Below are 15,121 nucleotides of genomic sequence, written 5' to 3' on the forward strand. Positions count from 1 at the left end.
TTAGGGAGCTTGAGAGTTACAAATTAGACAGGAAGGACCTAAAGAGAGAGCTAAGAAGAGGGGACATGATAAGTCTTTGGCAGGGAGGATCAAGGAAAACCCTAAAGCTTTCTTTAGGTATGTCAGGAATAAAAGAACGACTAGAGTAAGATTAGGGCCAATCAAGGACAGTAGTCAGAAGTTATATGTGAAGTCCAAGGAGATAGGGGAAGCGCTAAATGAATATTTTTCATCAGTATGCACACAGGAAAAAGACAATTTGTCGAGGAGAATACTGAGATATAGGCTACTAGACTAGACGGAATCGAGGTCCACAAGGAGGAAGTGTCAGCAATTCTGGAAAGTGTAAAAATGGAAAAAGCTCCAGGGCTGGATGGGATTTATCCTAGGATTCTCTGGGAAGCCAGGGAGGAGATTGCTGAGCCTTTGGCTTTGATCTTTATGTCAGGAATGGTGCCAGAAGACTGGAGGATAGCAAATGTTGTCCCCTTGTTTAAGAAGTGGAGTATGGACAATGCTGGTAATTATAGACCAGTGAGCCTTACTTTGGTTGTGGGTAAAGTATTGGAAAAGGTTATAAGAGATAGGATTTACAATCATCTGGGAAGGAATAATTTGATTGGGGTAGTCAACACAGTTTTGTGAAGGGTAGGTTTTGCCTCACAAACCTTATTGAGTTCTTTGAGATGGTGACCAAACAGGTGGATGAGGGTAAAACGATTGATGTGGTGTATGTGGATTTCAGTAAGGCATTTGATAAGGTTCCCCATAGTAGACTATTGCAGAAAATACAGAGGCATGGGACTGAGGGTGATTTAGCAGTTTGGATCAAAAATTGGACCAGGGCACAAGATGTACCAGGAAATGGATAAGGCACGTCAGAAAGACAAGGTTGCGGTGATCATGGGGGATTTCATTATGCAAATGGACTGGGTGAATAATGTTGGGAATAATAAAGGGAATTCATTGAATGCTAACAGCATGGCTTTTTGTAACAGCTTGTGATGGAACCACAAGGGAGCAGGCTATTCTGGACTTAGTGCTATGTAATGACCCAGACTTTATAAAAGATCTCAAAGTAAGGGAACACTTCAGAGGCAGTGATCATAATATGGTAGAGTTCAGTCTGCAGTTTGAAAGAGAGAAGGTAAAATTGTATGTAATGATGTTACAGTTAAATAAAAGTAATTACCCAAGGGCATGAGAGAGGAACTGATGAAAATCGACTGGAAGCAGAGCCTAGTGGGGAAGACGGTAGAGCAAAAATGGCAGGAGTTTCTGGGTGTACTTGAGGACACAGTACAGAGGTCCATCCCAAAGAAAAGAAAGGTTACCAGAGGTGGGGTTGGGGGGAGGTGTGTGTGGAATTAGACAGCCATAGCTGACAAGGGAAGTCAGGAAGTAGCAAAGGAAGAGAGAGAGAGAGAGAGAGCCTATAAAGTGGCCAAGAGCACTGGGAAATCAGAAGATTGTGAAGTCCACAAAAGCAAACAGAGGATAACAAATAGAGAAATAAGAAAGGAGATGATCAAATATGAAGGTAGGCTAGCCAGTAATATTAGAAATGAAAGTAAAAGTCTCTTTCAATACATAAGAAACAAACGAGAAGCAAAGGTAGAAATTGGGCCACTCCAAATTGATGGTGGAAGCCTAGTGATAGGAGATAAGGAAATAGCAGGAGAACTTAATAAGTACTTTGTGTCAGTCTTCACAGTGGAAGATATGAGTAATATCCCAACAATTAAAGAGAGTCAGGGGGCAGATTTGAGGATGGTAGCCATTACAAAAGAGAAAATGTGAGAAAAGCTAAAAGGCCTAAATATTGATAAATCTCCTGGCCTGGATGGGCTACATCCTAGAGTTCTGAGAGAGGTGGCTGAAGAAATAGTGGAGGCACTGACTGTGATCTTTCAAAAATCACTGGAGTCAGGGAAAGTCCTGGATAATTGGAAGATCGCTGTTGTAACCCCTTTGTTCAAGAAAGGATCAAGACAAAATAATAGGCCCGTTAGCCTAACCTCGGTTGTAGGTAAAATTCTAGAATCCATCGTTAAGGATGAGATTTCTAAATTCTTGGAAGTGCAGGGTCGGATTTGAACAAGTCAGCGTGGATTTAGTAAGGGGAGGTCGTGCCTGACAAACCTGTTAGAATTCATTAAAGAGGTAACAGGTAAGTTAGACCAGGGAAACCCAGTGGATGTTATTTATCTATCTAGACTTCCAAAAGGCCATTGATAAGGCTGCTGAGTAAGGTGAGGGCCCATGGTGTTTGAGGTGAGCTACTGGCATGGATTGAGGATTGGATTGAGGATTGAGAAGGCAGAGAGTTCGGATAAAAAGGTTCTTTTTTGGAATGGCAGCCAGTGACAAATGGGGTCCCACAGGGTTCAATGTTAGGGCTGTAACTGTTCACTTTATATATTAATGATCTGGATGAAGGGACTGGAGGCATTCTGGCAAAGTTTGCCAATGATAGGAAGTTAGGCGGACAGGCAGGTAGTACTGAGGAGGTGGAGAGGCTGCAGAAAGATCTAGACAGTTTAGGAAAGTGGTCCAGGAAATGGCTGATGAAATTCAACGTGAGCAAATGTGAGGGGGTCTTGCACTTTGGAAAAAAGAATACAGGCATGGACTATTTTCTAAACGGTGAGAAAATTCATAATGCCAAAGTACAAAGAGATCTGGGAATGCTAGTCCAGCATTCTCTGAAGTTTGACTTGCGGGTTGAATGTGTGGTTAAGAAATCAAATGTAATGTTGTCATTTGTCTCAAGATGGTTGGAATATAAAAGCAGTAATGTGCTTCTGAGACTTTATAAAGCTCTAGTTAAGCCCCATTTAGAATACTGTGTCTAGTTTTGGGCCCCACACCTCAGGAAGAGCATACAGGCACAGCAGGGGGATGATCCCTGGAATGGTAGGCCTAATATACGATGAGCGGCTGTGGATCCTGGGATTGTATTCATTAGAGTTCAGAATGTTGAGGGGAAGTCTAATAGAAACTTACAAGATAATGCATGGCTTAGAAAGGGTGGACACTGGGAATTTGCTTCCGTTAGGCCGGGAGACTCGGACCCATGGGCACAGCCTTAGAATTCGAGGGGGTCAGTTTAGAACGGAAATGAGGTGACATTTCTTCAGCCAGAGAGTGGTGGGCCTGTGGAATTCATTGCCGCAGAGTGCAGTGGAGGCCAGGATGTTTTCAAGGCAGGGATTGATAAGTTCTTGATCTTGCAAGGAATTAAGGGCTGCGGGGAGAGTGCGGGTAAGTGGAGTTGAAATGCCCATCAGCCATGATTAAATGGTGGAGTGGATTCGATGGGCCAAATGGCCTTACTTCCGCTCCTATGTCTTATGGTATTATGACAGGGAGCAAGGAATGCCTGTTGGATTAAATTGCATTTATTTCAATGCAAGAGGGTTGACAGGTAAGGCCGATTAACTCAGGGCATGGATAGGTATGTGAGACTAGGATATGATAGCCATTACAGAAACATGGCTATGGGAAGGACAGGACTGGCAGCTTAATGTACCAGGGTACATTGGGCGAGACAAAGGTGGTGGAAGGGGGAAGGGGGAGTTACATTTTTTAATTAAAGCGAGTATCACAACAGTAACCAGAGATAAAATAATTGAAGGATGATCTAGTGAGGCTTTGTGGGCGAAACTAAGAAATAAGAAGGCATGAGCTGTTCTATAGGCACCCAAATACTCAATGAAAATTAGAGGAACAAATTTGCTGGGAGATTGGGGAGTTTTGCAGGAGCAATAGAGTTGTCATAGTAGGGGATATTAATTTTCCTAACATAAATTAACATAAACTAGGACTGCCAGTGCATTAAGGGCTTGGGGGGGATGGAATTTGATAAGTGAGTTCAGGAAAGTTTCTTTAAGCAGTGGGTAGCACGGTGGTTAGCACTGTTGCCTCACAGCGTCAGAGACCCGGGTTCAATTCCCACCTCAGGCAACTATGTGTGTGGAGTTTGCGCATTCTCCCGGTGTTCTGTGTGGGTTTCCTCCCGGTGTTCTGGTTTCCTCCCACAATCCAAAAATGTGCAGGTTACGTGAGTTGGCCATGCTAAATTGCCCGTAGTGTTAGGTGAAGGGGTAAATGTAGGGGAATGGGTATGGGTGGGTTGCTCTCCAGAGGGTTGGTGTGGACTTGTTGAGCCAAAGGGCCTGTTTCCACACTGTAAGTAACCTAATCAAATCTATAGAAGGCCCTACTCAGGAAGGGGCAAAACTCGACCGACTCTTGGGAAATAGGGCAGGACATTGAAAACAGAACATGACAGCGCACTACAGGCCCTTCAGCCCTTGATGTTGCGCCAACCTGTGAATCCAATCTAAAGCCCATCTCCTCTACTGTGATATGGACTGCCTCCAAAGTATCACCAAGAGAGAGTTTAGAAGAGTCAGGAGGGGACATGAGAAATCTTTGGCAGAGCGGATCAAAAAAAACCCTCAAGCTTTCTATAGGTATGTCAGGAATAAAAGAATGATCAGGGTAAGATTAGGGCCAGTCGAGGATGTAGTGAGACATTGTGTGTTGAGTCTGAAGAGATAGGAGAGGTGCTAAATGAACATTTTTCATCAGTATTAACACAGGAAGCAGACATTGTTGTCGAGGAGATTTCTGAGATATAGGCTATTAGACTAGACAGGATTGAGGTGCAGAAGGAGAAGGTGTTAGTGATTCTGGAAAGTGTGAAAATAGCTAAGTCCCCTGAACCGGATGGGATTTTTCCTAGGATTCTCTCAGAAGGTAGAGAGGAGATTGCAGAGCCTTGGCTTTGATCTTTATGTCGTCATTGCCAACAGGAATAGTGCCAGAATACTGGAGGAAGCAAATCTCCCCTTATTCAAGAAGGGGAGTAGAGACAACCCTGGTAATTATAGACCCAGTGAGCATTACTTTGATTGTGATTAAAGTGTTGGAAAATGTTAAGAGATAGGATGATTTCAGATAGTCAACATGGTTTTATGAAGGGTAGGTCGTGCCTCACAAACCTTACTGAGTTCTTTGAGAAGGTGACCAAACAGGTGGATGAGGGTTAAGCAGTTGGTGTGGTGTATATGGTTCCCCAAGGTAGGCTATTGCAGAAAATAGGGAGGCATGATTTTGGGGGTGATTTAGCAGTTTAGATCAGAAATTGGCTAGTTGTAAGAAGACAGAGGTGGTGGTTGATGGGAAATGTTCATCCTGGAGCTCACTTACAAGTAGTGTGCCACAAGGATCTGTTTTTGGGCCACTGGATGAGGGCATAGAAGGATGAGTTACTAAATTTGCAGTTGACACTAAGGTCGATGGAATTGTGAACAGTGTGGAAGGATGTTACAGGTAATAGAGGAACATGGATAAGCTGCAGAGCTGTGCTGAGAGGTGGCAAATGGAGTTTAATGTGGAAAAGTGTGAAGTTATTCACTTTGGAAGGAGCAACAGGAATACAGAGTACTGGGCTAATGGTAAAACTCTTGGTAGTGTAGATGAGCAGAGAGATCTCGGTGTCTATGTACATAGATCCCTGAAAGTTGCCTCCCAGGTTGATAGGGTTGTTAAGATGGCATAAGGTGGCACAGTGGTTAGCACTGCTGCCTCACAGCACCAGAGACCCGGGTTCAATTCCCGCCTCAGGCAACTGACTGTGTGGAGTTTGCACATTCTCCCAGTGTCTGCGTGGGTTTCCTCCGGGTGCTCCGGCTTCCTCCCACAGTCCAAAAATGTGCAGGTTAGGTGAATTGGCCATGCTAAATTGCCCGTAGTGTTAGGTGAAGGGGTAAATGTAGGGGAATGGGTGTGGGTGGGTGCGCTTCGGCGGGTCGGTGTGGACTCGTTGGGCCGAAGGGCCTGTTTCCACGCTGTAAGTAATCTAATCTAATCTAAGGTGTGTTAGCTTTTATTGGTAGAGGGATTGAGTTTTGGAGCCATGAGGTCATACTGCAGCTGGACAAAACTCTGGTGCGGCTAGTATTGCGTACAGTTCTGGTCACTGCATTATAGGAAGGATGTGGAAGCTATGGAAAGGGTGGAGAGGAGATTTACCAGGATATTGCCTGGTATGGAGGGAAGGTCTTACAAGGAAAGGCTGAGGGATGAAGGCTGTTTTCGTTAGAGAGAAGAAGGTTAAGAGGTTATTTAATACAAGCATACAAGATCATCAGAGGATTAGATAGGGTGGACAATGAGAGCCCTTTTCCTCAGATGGTGATGGCTAACACGAGAGAATAGCTTTAAATTGAGGGATGATAGATATAGGACAGATATCAGAGGTAGTTTCTTTACTCTAGAGAGTAGTAGGGGCATGGAACACATTGCCCACAACAGTAGTGGACTCACCAACATTAAGGGCATTTAAATGGTCATAGGATAAAGATATGGATGATAATGGAATAGTGTAGATTAGATGGTCTTGGATGTTTAACTGCCTGTCCTGAACCCTCTGCAATCACATCTCTCTGATGCTTACCACATCATAATGATTCACAATGATTTGTGTAGTTAATTCATCTACTTTGTTATGAATATGTTGAGCATTCAGGTAAAGTGCCTAAATGCTAATTTTCTTATTACTAAAAATGTTGGAAATGTCCTAAATTAATCCTTCCTTTTTGCTTCATTCCTAGTCTGCCTTGAAATTAAACCCTGCACACATGCTAAACTGCTGCTAATCTTTCTACTTGACTCCATACTCCCTGTTGCTTTCCCTTTCCCTTCCCCTGTCCTAGTCACCACCCGATTTATCCTTTTCACCAGGACACTGGTTCCACGTCGGTTCAGGTGGAGGCCGTCCCATCGGTACAGATCGCCCCGATTCGAAAACTGATGCCAATGTCCCTGAAATGGAATCCAGCTTTCCCACACCAATCTCTCAGCCACATGTTTACTTCCCTAATTTTCATATCCCTATGCTAATTAGCACGTGGCTCGGGCAGTAATCCAAAGATTATAACCCTAGAGGACCTGTTCTTCAATTTCCTTCCTAGTGCTTGATACTCCCCAAACAGGTCCTCCTTCCTAGCCTTGCCTATGTTGTTAGTGCCAACATGGACCACAACAACTGGATCTTCTTCCTGCTCCAATATCCTTTCAAGCTGGTCGGAGACGTCCTGCACCCTGGCACCGGGCAGGCAACACACCATGCGGGACTCCCGATCTGGCTTGCAAAGGATACTATCTGTCCCCCTCATCATAGAATCCTCTATAACAACTACTTGTCTTTTTGCTCCCCACTCTTGTTTGGCCTTCTGTACCATGGTGCCATGGTCAGCTGGCTCATCCTGTCCACAGCCCTTTTCCTCATCCATACAGGGAGCAAAAATCTCCTACCTATTGGACAAGGTCAAAGGCTGAGGCTACTTCAGTCCTGAACTCAGAATCCCCCTACCTGCCTCACTTACAGTCACACCCTGTTGTTCCTGATCACTAACTGAATGTGAATTATTTAATCTACTGGGTGTCATGTTCCAGCCTGACCTGTACCTTCATGTTACTATTTCTGATTGCTGTATCTCCTTCCAGCCTCGCACTTGCCTCCATGCTGTTGAGAATACCATCCCCCTGGCAATTGAGTTTAAACCCTCCCTGGCAGCACTAGCAAACCCGGCCACCAAGATATTAGTCCCCCCTCTAGTTCAGATATAACCATCCCTCTTGAACAGGTCATCTCTGCCCCAGAAAAGATCCCAATGATCTAAAAATCTGAATCCCTGCCCCTGCACCAATTCTTTAGCTATACATTCATCTGCCATGTCCTCCTGTTCTTACCCTCACTAGCACGTGGCACTGGAAGTAACTTGGAGATTCCTACCGACGAGGTCCTGGATTTTCACATTTTTCCTACCTCTCTATACTCACTCCGCAGGACCTCATCCCTAGTTCTCCCTATGTCATTTGTGCCAACATGCACAATAACTTCCGGCTGTTCACCCTCCCCCTGGAGGTCATTCTGCAGTCACTCCAAGACATCCTGGACCCTGGCCCAGGGAGGCAACACACCAACCTAGAAACCCATTTGTGGCCACAGAAACTCCTGTCTGTCCCCCTAACTATCAAGTCTCCTATCATGAAAGTCCTGTTTAATGTTACCAGTTCCCACTGTGCCTCAGACGCATTCGTAGCTGCTTTCCCCTGAACAGTCATCCCCTCCAACAGTATCCAAAATGGTAGACTTGTTTTCAAAGGGAAAAGCCACGGGAGATTCCTGCATTCTCTGCCTACTCCCTTTGCCTTTCCTAGTGGTCACCCAACTACTCTCTGCTGCACCTTAGGTGTGACCACCTCACTAAAACTCCTATCTGTGAAGCACTCAGCATCTCAGATGATCCAGAGTGCATCCAGCTCCAGCTCCCCACCATGGTCTCCCAGGATCTGCAGCTGGGTGCACTTCTCCCACGTGTGGTCATCAGGGACGATGGAAGTCTCCCTGAGCTCCCACATCCTGCAGGAGGAACATGTGACTGCCCTAACTGCCATCTCAACTGTTGTAAGACTAAAGAGGAAAGTTAAAAAGACTTTACCTGAGTTTACCGGTGTTAGACTAGGAGGAGAGATTATTCAAATTAGGCATGTTTTCGATAGGATTTAGAAAGTTAAAAGGGTGATGTGATTGAAGTCTTCAGATATGATGCAGGCACAATTACAACATTTAAAAAGACACTTTGATAAGTACATGAATAGAAAAGGTTTGGAGGAATATGGGTCAGGAGCAGGCAGGTGAGACTAGTTTAATTGGGATTATGTTCAGCATAGACTAGTTGGATTGGAGGTTCTGTTTCCGTGTTGAATGATTCTATAACATCAATATTAAAAAGGGGTCGTTTATTTGTGATCGACTGTCAGGAAAACTGATATCATGTCATGAAGATTTATTTACTGTTGATATCATGACCTGTAATGAATGGAAAATAAAAATATGGAAAATAAATCAAAACGTCACATTTCAACAAGGAAAGCTAAAAAAATTATATTGTTTAATTTGCTTTATTACATCAAATTAATTCCATCAGTGGCATCTACAGTGATCATATCCTTTTAACACAAAAAAAATAATCTTTTCCCTTCCACACCACCCTCCCAAAAAAAAAGGTAACCCTTAGTTTGACAAATTCCTTTACATTCGTTACATGAAACATTAATCCAACAACAGTCACACGTTTATAGAATTGAATTTCAAGTTATTGCCAACATGTACATTAGGAATACTCCTTAAATGTTTCAAACACTATTTTCTGGGCAAAAAAATACAAACTAAAGCATGTTACACTCTGAGATAGAGTAAACTGACATAACAGTTTTTTTTAAACTTGATCTAAATACAGTTAAATGTCACTGTTCAGGAGGAGGGAAAATGGTACTTGTGGACACAGTTTACATCACATATCTAAAGTTGTATCTTACTGTAATGAAAGAGACAGATATATATACACAAATATACATATATGTATCTGTACATACAAGACTGCTACGAGTTGTCATGATTTTTGCTATTTTAGAAGTTAAATATCTTGGACGGATGCTTTAACACTATTTGCTCCAACTTTGAAAATAAGTCTAATTTGGCATCCAACTTGCTTCTGCTTAAACCAGTGCCATGTGAGCATGCTTCTCTGCATTGAAAGCTTCAATAAACATCTCACAGCCATAAAATTTAGATGCATTTAAAAAGTTTTAACATAATGATGTTTAAAGCAAGGGAAATTTTCAGAAACAACTGAGAAATCAGTGTTTGAGGAGAAAACGTGATATTTATTTCCTTCAAGAAAATAACTTGAACAAAAAAAACCAAGAAACTTACTTTCTTTCCAAGGTCCCTTGAGAATTTTGCCTTTAATACTTTCATAATCTCCTGCAGCACAATTTCTTAAGCACAATAATATGCTTTTAACTTAAACATTCTGAGTTTCAATGATATTCCACTCTATAGCAGAAGAAAGCACTAAATTCTCATGACTGAGCCTTTTTTACATGGCCTTGTACACCATCCCCTCGCCCTGATGAGTATAAAACATTTTAGAAGAATGTTGATAGAAAGCAAATCTGCCATCATCTCTGTTGCTATTCTCACACTGATAAGAAACGTTTCTGCAAATAGGCAGATTAATGTCTAGATTTTGCTGGTGAATCTGCCAAATGTTCTCACTATTTTGTGGTAGCGAACTCCGTAAAGGATCTGCATTGATGTCATGCGCACTTGACCATATGTATTTTGTATTATTAGTTTGAACGATTGGCAGTTCAGGTTGGCCGCAATCAGGGCTAAACTCTGTGTTGTGTGAACTGAGATTCTGTTCACCGTTACCTGTAGTAGTTGCCAATTTCAGTTTGTTCTCTGCCTCTGTCCTATTTTTAAGCTTAGATTCGGCTACAGTTGGACAAGTCACATTTGAATGGAGATCACTTTGGTAGTTCTTCGATCCTTCTGCATCCTCACAACCAGGATCCTTTATTAAGTGCTTTTTTTGGTGCATACCAAGTGCAGCAGCTGTTTTGCAAACTTTAAAACACTGGAAACAAACATGCTCCTTTCCTACCTGCTGAGCACGCTTTCTTTCCAAGTGTCTTTGCTCATGATTCTTCTTTGTTGTCAGGTAAAGGAAACGCCGAGGGCAGAAATGACAGCGGTACCGCTTTTCCCCAGTGTGGATCCTTTCATGCTTTTTAAGAGTTTCACTCAAAGTGAAGGCCTTGTTGCAGTAGAGGCAAATAAATTCTTTAACACCCAAATGGATGCGTTCATGTTTGTGGAGGTTTCCTTGGACCGAGAACCGTCGGCCACAGGATTTGCAGGAGAATGGTTGTTCACCTGTATGACATCTCATATGCATTTTCAATGTAGAAGAGTTTGGAAATGATTTTGTGCAAATACTACATGAATGAGGCTTTGTTGTTGAATGGCTTTTTGGTTGTCTTTTCACTTCTTCAGTATCTTTTAATTTATCACCAAGTGTACAATTAGATTCTTGAGATACATCATTACTCTCTTTGTTTATAGCAATTCCTTTTAGGATGTCAAAATTCTGTTCTTCTCTGATAGCAGGAATTGGAACAGAGAGGCTATCAACATTGCATCCACCATTTTTCTTCCATCTAGATTTTCTCAGTTTATTAAACCCTTTAGATCTCTTTTTTGGTTTATATGAATAGTATGGTCTCCAAAGTTTGTCATTTGAGTCATGATCACTCATTTCATCGCATGTTTCAATGCCTCCAGCAGGATCTGCAATGCTTCCAGTAGGATCGGTGTAACTAGGTGACTTGTTAATTTGTTCTTCACTTTCTTCTTTTTTAATATCCTGGACCATCTTTTCTTCACTTGGAATCATGTATTTAGGTTTTCTACCTTTTCTACGGAACTGTCTGGATTCAGTAATTTGTCTTTGTACAACTGCTTTGTCCCCGATCTTCACTGTAATTTGGCAAAGAGGAGCCACTTGATTATCTGTGGAGGTTCCAGGGAAGGCAGGTTTTGCAATATAAGTTTCTGTTCGACATCCTCCAGAAAAAGTGCTTGAATGATTTTTTGGTGTAGCAGCTGGTTCTGTGATTTGTCCATTTCCCTTTTTGTATGTACTTTTTTTCTGAAATCTAACACAATCTTTAGAAATATTTTTCCTTGGATTTGTATCCAAAGAATCATTGCTCAAATTGGTCTGTGAACGTGAGTGATGAATTTCATTGCCAGACTGTACTCCATGGTTGTATGTAATGACTGAAGAAAATGCATTTCCATGTTTAATAACGGATGAAACCCTATTGCTGTGCATTATAACAGAGGGAGCGGTGTGCCCATAGTTAATAACAGAAAGACCTGTATTGTTTAAATTAGTAGCCAACCCTTGTTGCCCAATATCAGCATTATCTTTATCGTTATCATAGGTTTCATTTTCTGTTGAAGTGCAAGGAAGTAAGGGTTTATTAAGATGGCAACCAATGGAAAGACTGCCATCTTCACATTCAGACAAGTGGCATGCTTCCCTTGCACTACTTTCAGATGTTTTTGTGAGAAAGGATCCTGGTGCGCAAAGAGAGGACTGCTGTGAAGGCATAATTTCTGAAGATAGCAATTTGTCCTGCAAATGCTCTGAAGGAGATGATAAGCTACCAATGGAAAAACTAGTGGTGTCAAGAGAACTGGCATTTTCATCACTGGAAGAAACGCCAGCAACCTTATTATCTTTGCAGTTTTCTGGGGAAGACCTAGTGTATGTTTTGTAAGGTCTTTTTTGTAGTTTCATAGGTAGAAGCCTGTAAAGTTTGAATGGATACATCTTGGCTCTATATCCACCACTTGTTGCTTTCTTGTTTGTGGGAAGACCTGGATCAATGCCATGAAATGATTTCTGATGGGTTTTCAAAGTATAATAGGTCATAAAGGTCTCTAAACAAAAGATGCACTGATAGCGTCTCTCCCCAGTATGCCATATTTCATGTTTAGTACGATATTCAGCTAATGCAAATACCTTATTGCAGTAGTGACAGGGATATGTTCGCCGCCAAGAATGAACATTGGCATGTCTCTTTAAGCTGGACAGAGTTACATAGGAACGTTTGCAGACACTGCAAAAGTATAAAATGTGTCCCTCAACAACTTTCACAAAGTGTTCTGGTTCTGGGGAGCTGTTGCCTCTCCTTGACCGCACCAATTTCAATGGGCGTTTGTTGGAAGATTCTAATTCTAAAGCATGGGAGATTGAATTTCGATCTTCCTCACCACTTGCAACTTCATTGTCACTGCAAATATTCTCCACTTGCTCATCAGTTGATTCACGATCAGACAAAGACGTTCCTGGTCCTCTGCAAAGATGCTCATGAGTTTGTAGCCTCTTCAGATGAACAAATGGTTTACCACAGTGCCTACAAGATAAAGGCTTCTCCAAAAGTGTTGTGTGGATTTGGGAATGAACATTCAATGATACTCGAGTACTAAAAGATCGTGGACAATATTTACAATTGTAAGGAGTTTGGCATGGTACTGCTGGCACAGTTTCAGACCAAACAGTATTAGATGCTAATTTGCTCATGTTCTCCTTAGCAGAAGCTCTTTCTACATCAGTATGTCCACCTTCAGTTTCCCTTGTCTCCACGTTAGGTCCATTTAATGGACCAGTAGCTGGTACAACATTTACTGAGCTACTATCATTTGCAGTTTGCAAAGCATTCAAGTTAAATCGTAAAACATTGAAGCCAGTGGAGCTGGCAGTGTACAGTGTTTGTGGAGTTTTGGAAATTTGGTCTTGTAACTGCATCTCCTGTGTAGCTCCAGAATCAGCAGTATTGCTATTAATATTGCACAAAGGTTTTTCATTTTCTTCTGTAGGTTTCTTCACTTGAAGATCAGAAGGAGGATCAACATTTTGCTGATCTTTTCGAGATGATGATACAGCATAGGAATGTTCAGCAAAAGTTTGAGCAGGTATCTGCTGTGTGCCATTTGCATCCTGGCCAACACATACCATGGACTTCTTATCAGATTCAGTTGCTTTTTTGTTGACATTGGTTGTTAAGTCAACTGGAAAATACATGTCACTGCCAGCTTGCATGTCAAAAATTGAAAACGCATTTGTGATTCGAGGTCCATTTACAAAAGGGAAGTCTTCATTGCCTTTATCACTCACAGCATTGCAGACCTCTGCTTTGAGATTCGGAATGCTAGTTGGCAAAGAGAGGGAAGAAGCAGGAGAAACTGACTGAGAAGAGTTAGGTGAATAACTGCATAGTGCATTTACAGATTCAACGTGTTGCTGAGGAATAGGCATCAGATTTTCCAAAAATGATATACCTAATCTTTTCCCAGCATCAACAAGTTCTTGAACTCTCTCATACCCTTTGATAGCTATCTTTGCACTGTAGATGAAATGCAGTATTTCTGCAAACACATCTGCCTTGAAGTCAGGCAGCTCCAGAATATGGCCAACCAACCACAACTCCTGGCTCGAAAAGAGGTTTTTAAAGTAAATGCTAGCTGCTGCCAAGACATTTTTGTGGGCTTTAAACTTGGCGTCCTCCACAACAATGGTTACATCACAAAATACTCCTTTGGTGCGTTGTTCATTCAAGCAGCAAAGGACAGTCTGGCTGTGGGAGTTGTCCATCATATCTGTACTTGAAGGCATGGCAATCTTCTAGAAAGAAAATAAATGAATTCAAGTCAGCATTAGAAACTGAGTCAACTCTGACCTAGTGCAGATCAGGGATCAATGTGGATCTCATGTCTGTAGCTATAACTAAAAACAGGTGTATAATAGACTGAAGCTTTATCCTCAATTTCAATGGTGTTAATGTAAAACAGGAGTGTTACTCTGTTGTTCATCTAACCAGGTGATCTGAAACTTACTTTAGACTTCCTTCTAATTTATAAATATACACTTTATATCAAACGATACCTGACAAAACTAAATTACTTTTGGTGATGCTTGGTGGAACTCATGAATGCGAGGAGAGATAGGATGGTGTCATTGCATTGGGAAGGCCACGCCTGGCCTGGCCCAGCCTGGTACTGGATGAAGTATAGACACACTCTCCACACCAAAGGCTCTAATCTTGGGCTATTCTGCCCTTGGAGCTGATGGAATTTTTTGGACATTGCTCAGACTGAGTGAGACTAGAACCCAATCTGGGGAAGTTCAGACAGGCTCCTTCCCCACAAAACCCCACCCCAATATAAAGAAACCCTCTAAATGCTGGAACACCCAAATTCACTTCAAACCCATCACCTCCTACACATACACATTTTCTTGGAACTACTAAATTCTGCAGGCTCTCTGAAGGATCCAACATAGTACCATGTTAGAGCACCTTCATATTGAGGCTCCTGGTGTTTACCCACCTCGACCTAACACAACTAACTAATATAAAGCAAAAGATGGGGATAAATAGGTGTTTTTCTGGCTGGCGATCAGTGGCTAATGGTGTGCCTCAGGGAGCAGTGTTGGGACCGCGATTAGATTAGATTCCCTACAGGATGGATACAGGCCCTTCAGCCCAACAAGTCCACGCCAGCTCTCTGAAGTGTAACCCACCCAGACTCATTCACCTACTCTATATTTACCCATTACTAATGCACCTATCACTCTGGGCAATTTAGTACAGCCAATTTACCTGACCTGCACATCTTTGGACAGTG

General features: G+C 42.2%; 1 protein-coding gene across 10 annotated transcripts in view; it reads right to left on the reverse strand.

Moving 5' to 3' along the window:
- Positions 1-8,983: 8,983 nt before the first annotated feature.
- The window catches only part of zbtb38 (zinc finger and BTB domain containing 38), a 123,707-nt gene continuing 117,569 nt past the window's right edge, over positions 8,984-15,121 (reverse strand). For all 10 annotated transcript variants that reach the window (XM_072571927.1, XM_072571922.1, XM_072571928.1 and 7 more), the window contains one exon: positions 8,984-14,120. In XM_072571927.1, the coding sequence (XP_072428028.1) occupies positions 9,960-14,111 (4,152 nt within the window). In that variant the 5' untranslated portion in view covers positions 14,112-14,120 and the 3' untranslated portion in view covers positions 8,984-9,959. The remainder of the gene's footprint in view (positions 14,121-15,121) is intronic.

The sequence above is a fragment of the Chiloscyllium punctatum genome, chromosome 6, assembly GCF_047496795.1.
Source record: "Chiloscyllium punctatum isolate Juve2018m chromosome 6, sChiPun1.3, whole genome shotgun sequence".
In the NCBI taxonomy this organism is placed as follows: Eukaryota; Metazoa; Chordata; class Chondrichthyes; order Orectolobiformes; family Hemiscylliidae; genus Chiloscyllium; species Chiloscyllium punctatum.